The sequence below is a fragment of the Muscardinus avellanarius genome (genome assembly GCF_963383645.1).
Source record: "Muscardinus avellanarius genome assembly, chromosome: 15".
Classification (NCBI taxonomy): domain Eukaryota; kingdom Metazoa; phylum Chordata; class Mammalia; order Rodentia; family Gliridae; genus Muscardinus; species Muscardinus avellanarius.
In genome coordinates, this window is record NC_137801.1 from 32,743,769 (window position 1) to 32,749,768 (window position 6,000).

At 45.5% G+C, this 6,000-nt stretch overlaps 1 protein-coding gene across 2 annotated transcripts in view; it reads right to left on the reverse strand.

Moving 5' to 3' along the window:
- Positions 1–5,505, reverse strand: part of SOS1 (SOS Ras/Rac guanine nucleotide exchange factor 1) — a gene marked incomplete at both ends in the record, with an annotated part of 118,765 nt that extends 113,260 nt beyond the window's left edge. For both annotated transcript variants that reach the window (XM_080711183.1, XM_080711182.1), the window contains one exon: positions 5,419–5,505. In XM_080711183.1, the coding sequence (XP_080567309.1) occupies positions 5,419–5,505 (87 nt within the window). The remainder of the gene's footprint in view (positions 1–5,418) is intronic.
- Positions 5,506–6,000: the final 495 nt, after the last annotated feature.

Genomic DNA, 6,000 nt, shown 5'->3' on the forward strand with positions numbered 1-6,000 from the left:
TGAGGCGACCACGGTTCTGTGCTTTTATCATCCTACCACAAATCAATTATTTTACCTGTCGTAGAACACCATTTAAGTGGAATCATATAGTCTATTCTTTAGTAAGGCTTTTTATTTTTCCTGCATGAAATCAGGCTTTTGAGGTTGCATTTTAAAGAATCTTGTCTTTCACACATGTGAAGCCTTTAAAACCGTATCTGAGCCATTGTGTGGTGGCACATGCCTGTAATCCCAGCACTTGGGAAGCTGAGACAGGAGGATCACAAGTTTGAAGCCAGCCTCAGCAACTGAGTGAGGCTCGCACCAATTCAACAAGACCCTATTTCCAAATAAAAAATTAAAAAATAGGGCTGGGGTGTAGCATAGAGGTAGAATTCCTCTGGGTTAAATCCCTAGAACCACACACACACATACACAAAAAGGTATCTGAGGCCAGGTATGGTGGCACATGCCTGTTATCCCAGTACTTCAGAGGCTGAGACAGGAGGATCGCAGGTTCAAGGCCAGCCTCAGCAACTTAGGAGCACCTTAAAAAAAAAAAAAAAAAGGCTGGGGGTGTAGTTTAGAGGTAGGATGACCCTGGGCTTAAGCCTATGTATGTATCTGACAGTTTGAGGCAAATTCTAATGCTTATATTGCTGAACTCATCTCCTTATTTAACACCTTAACCAGCACTTTCTACCAGAAACTTCCCCAAAGGCTCTTCACAAGTTTCTGCCACCTTTAAATAAACTCCCAACCTTGAAATCCCATCTTGTCTGAACAGTATCTCATTTCCCTACATTTCCAAGCTTCTATGAAAAAAAAAAAATATTGAATAAAGGTCATTTGCCCTTGCTATTGTGAACTGACTGATGACCCTTTAGCTGTAAAATCTAATGCTTTTCAGGCACTTTATTTGATTTTTCTGTAGCCTGACATGGTAAGCCTCTCTTGAAACTTATTCCTCAGCTTCTGAGATGCTAGGATCTCATTCTTTCCTCCTGACTCCTTCCTTCTCCATCATTCCTTTTCCTTTGTCCTCTCTCTCTCTGCACACTCTCTTCCCCAGTTCTGATGCCACCTCCATTTCAGTCATTTCAGTCTTTAATCATTGTGGCAGGTAATTCCATCTACTTTTCTTAAAACGTTCATTGAGAAACAACTAACACAATAAACTACACATATCAAAACTGTATAATCTTGGCAAATTCTAGCACATATATGTACTGCAGCATAATCAAATTAAGTGAACATAAAAGCCTCTCTTTAGCTGGATGTGGTGGCGCACGCTTGTAATCCCCACGTTTGGGAGGCTGAGACAGGAGGATCACTCAGGTTCGAAGCCAGCCTCAGCAACTTAGTGAGACCCTGTTTCCAAACAAAAAATATAAAATAGTTCTGGGAGTACAGCCCAGAAGTAGAAAGCCTCTGGATTCCACCCCCAGTACCACACACACACAAAAAAAAGTGCCTCTCTTTAAAACAACCAATGGTCTGCATTACACTGCACTTTCTAGAATTATATGCTACATACTCTTTTTTAGCTTGGCTTCTTTCAGTTGCATTTGAAATTCAGCTATGTTGTTGTGTGTATTCGTTCCTTTTTTTTTTTTTAAGTGGTGTTGAGCCTTGGGCTTCAAAAATTCTAAGCAAGTGCTCTACCACCGCGCACATTCCCAGCTCTAATTCATTACATTTATTCCACTATCTGGCAGAATCATGGCGCTTATTCACTTATTGATGGACATTTGGGGTGCTTCTACTTCTTGGCCAAACAGAGCTGCCAAAACATTAGTAAGTCTTTTTCTAGATACAGGTTTCATCTAAATTTATAGCTTTACTTACATACCTAGAAGTTCCAGATCCGTTTAATCAGATATCAACAACCAATTGCCAAATGGAAAAGTACACCTTGGGCTTTTTATGTTCAAAAACCACCTTATGCCACTCCTCGTTCCAACCCAAAGTCGGTGACAATTTTCTCTCCTACCTAACAGCAAACTGGCAACAAGACTCTTTCTGCTTCCTTAACTTCTCTCAAATGGAGCCCACCCCAACATTTCCATACCAGTTTAAAGGCACCATTAATTCAAATACATATCATCTCTTGCTGGACTGTTAAACTAGCTCCCTCACTTTTCTTCAGGTCTCATTCTTTTCTTCTCCAATTCCATTTTCCATTCTATGGCCAAAATGAATTGTGTGTGTGTGTGTGGTGCTGGGGATTGAACCAGGGGCATGCTACCTCTGAGCTACACCTGCAGCCTTATTTTTTATTCTTTATTTTGAAACAGAGTCTTAGTTACGGAGTGCCTCACTAAGTAGTCGAGGCTGGCCGCAAAACTGGATCCTCCTGTTTCAGCCTCCCAAGTACTGGGATCACAAGCATGCGCCACCACGCCTGGCTGCCAAAAGGAATTTCTGAAAACTCAAATGGTTACTTCTCTACTTAAAACTACCCAATGGCTTCTACCTCTTCAAGATAAAATTCTAAGCCCTTTGGCCCAACATACCAAAAAAAAAAAAAAAAAAAAAAAAGTCTATAAATCAGTTCTCTCTCAAGACCCAACCTCTACCACTTCACATCATGGTCTTACTTAGTCTGTTCTGACTATGTCATTTACCTTTTTATCCTTAGTGCTAAGGGCAACAGCTGGTCTCGGGTAGGCATGATGTATTTACGGGATAAGATAGGACTTAAGAGTGAGAGAGATGCAAAGGGACAGACGGAATGTGCTCAGGAAAAGCAGTGGTCCTATCTGACTAAAACATAAAGAACAGGAAAGATTATGTTCTGTTCGGATATCCAGTCAAAAGATTAGAACCAAGGCAGATCATTAATCTCCACCAATTCCATGCTAAATACTATGCACTTTATCTTACACTGAGCTCAAAAGACAGCAAGGCTTCTGAACAAGAGTGCGACATGTTCAGAAGTACCCTATAACTTCTGAAATGTGGAAAATAGATAAAGGGCTGGGAGGAAAGTGAACTCAAGAACGAGATTGTTGCATTAATCTAGGGACGAGGACTCAGCAGCTGGAGGCAACAGAACATGTCAAAGGAAAATGAACATACAGGCCTTGTCTAAATGCAGGCAGTAATGCAGAGGTCAGAAACAGCGTCAAAGCCTTTAACCAGCCAAATAAAATACTACTTAATAAAAATGAATTAATCAAGAAGAAATTTAGAAAGTGGAAAGGAGAAAAGTAGTAGTTTGGGTGTGAGTATTCCAAAAATTGAGTGCCCAATAGATGTCAGGCACTACACGCATGTGGAATAAAATGAAGGTAAGGTGTGCCTGTTCTCAAGAAGCATTCAACCTAGTTAGAGGAGAGGGGAACAGACAAGTAAACTGGAACCTAAGATTTATTGCCAAGAGCTAGGAAAGAGTTTTAAAAGAAAACAAAGGAGTAAGATCCAACTCAGCCCCACGGACTTTAGAAAAGCTCTGAGGAGAGTGAGTCCTTGAAGATGAGGAGCATTAGGCCAGGCATTGCAGGTGAAGAGAACAGCTTGTCCAAAGAGCCTCGGGTATAACACAAGGCAGGCACAAGTCATCTAATAAATCTGAAGGAAGAGTTGAAAATACAGAGATACACACATGAGATGCCCAGCAGGCAGGTGAAAATGCAGGTTTGGGGCTACTAACAGCATTTTAAACTGTAAAATACATTGGGAATGATTGCTGGTGGATATTTACATTAGTGAAAGAGCCTTACAGATCAGAATGATTGGATATATTTTCACCTCCCATCACTTCTGCTTTAAGTAAAGAAGTGAGTTATGTAAATAAGCAAAAAACATTGGTGGGGATGTGAAAGACTGGAGATATGTGCCCTGTCTAAAAAGGGCAACCCATTTACTCAACTCCAATTGTTTACTATCTTGCTTGTATGTTGGTCATAAGAGACTTTCCTGTAACTCAAGAGAAGTTGAAACTTCAGATTTTATGTATTATTTCCCATTTTTAAAAATCAGCAACATTTAAAAATAAAACAATACACCAGCCACATAAAATGTGTCTGTGAACAAATTTCAGCAAAGGCCACCCATGTGGAAATGAGACCAGGTGTGTTTAACCCCTACAATGCTCTTTCCACTATCTCAACAGATGCTCATGGTATCTTGGTGGTGCCCCTGGGATAGGATCTGCTTAATTTTAAGCTAAATGCCCTCCAACTGGTAATGCAGTGTGAGGTCTTTTGTATACTTTTAAACAAATTTCCTATCTTCCCTGATCCTGTAAGGACACCAGTTTCTAGCACCACTGAAATATATTACTCCCCTTCTGTCAAGCTAGTAAGTCAAGCTTTTGGGTAAGCAAATAGATAAGTGAAGCCTGATGGGATTTCTAGTGAATCAAGTACATAAGATATATGACATCTCTTAGGCTTTTGTAGAAATCACCAGTATGTTAGTGAGGCAGTTGAGGGAAGGAAAATCAATAACTTAAATTTGAGATAGAAAAGCAACCAAATAGTTTCACTGTGATGTACCGAGAGGGGGAAAACAGGCCAAAAAGGAAAGTAAAAGTTACTGGCCCTTAAGAAATACCAGACATCTTTGAAGACATTGTTGTAAGGCATAAATGTGTTGCATAAAAAGGTACACCAAAATCTCAATTCTCAATAGAAGCACACCTACGTTTTAACCAGATGGCATGAATATTCTTTGAGCAACAAGAAATTGGAATCTAGAAACACCAGTAAAAAAAAAAAAAAGTAAATCAATCTCTATAAAAGGCCAATGAGGAAAAGGAAACAAAAAATAATCTGTTTTAAATTCGAACACTTTTAATAGTTATTTGCTAAGTCACAATGTTTCTGTAGAAGCTTTTTGAATGTAGCAACACTTGCAACGGAACTTAACAATGTGGCATACAAAGTTTCATACAAAGGTTAAAAATTCTAAATAACAAAACAAACCAACAATTGTACCAGGAGTCTCAAACTCTTAAAAAAAAAAAAAAAAAAACTGAAAATAGCGTTGTGCACTAGCCCCTACTAAGGGGGACAGGGTGTCAGGAGAATGGAGAGTTATTGCTGAGGGCGAGCAAAGCAAAGCAGGCCATGTTCTTTCTGGAAGGCAAACTCGCAATTACTTAGAGAAAGCATTACGGCCAGAGCATTCTGGAGCCAGCGAAACCAGCGTCCAGGACACCTAAAACGGGAGGCTGACAGCAGGCGGAAAGTGGCCTCCGGTGACCTCCACTGAAAACCGAGGCTCCTCCAACTGGTGTCTCCGATCTAGGGGCAGGGCATCCACCTCCCCGCGGCTGGGTGTTCCGACACCCTCGCCCGGCCTCCCGCGGCCTTCCCACGCTCGGGTGAATGTCAACACCGAGGCCGCGGGCGTGGGGACCTCGCGAGGCCGGCCGGGGCCGGGCCCGCGCCCCGCCGGGGTGCAGGGGCGAGCGGGCTCCGCGCTCCTCACCTTCTTCAGCGCAGGCACCAGCAGCCCCCGCCACTTGGGCGCGTTCTCCTCGCTGAAAAACTCGTACGGCAGCTGCTGCGCCTGCATGGTGCCCCGGGCGCCTCCGGGCGGGGAGCGGGCGGCGGGCCGCGAGAGGGCGAGCTCGCCGCGCACAGGCCGGCCCCCTCGGCGCCGCGCGGCCGGGCTAGCCGCGGAGAGGCGGCTGGGGGGCGAGGCCCGCTCCCGGCCGGCCACCCGACCGCCGCGCCGGCCGCGCCGCGCCAACACAGCCGGCGGGCGGCGGCGGCATCCCGGCCCGCCGCCCCGCCCGGCCCCCTCCCCGCCCCGCCGCCGAGCTCCGGCCGGGCCCTCGCGGCGGGCCGACGCTCCGGGCGGGACTCCGAGCCCAGAGCCCGCGGCGGCGCGGGGCTGCGGCCGGCCCGCGGGGGCGGGAAGGGCCCGAGGTCGTGCGGGGAGCGCGCCGCCCGGAGCTGCTGCTGCCGCCGCGGCCGCCGCCGACGCCGGTGTACGCGCCGCTTCCTACTAGAGCGCTGAACCTGCTCGCCACTGCGCATGCGCCGCCGGGCCGCGCCGGTTCGCTCC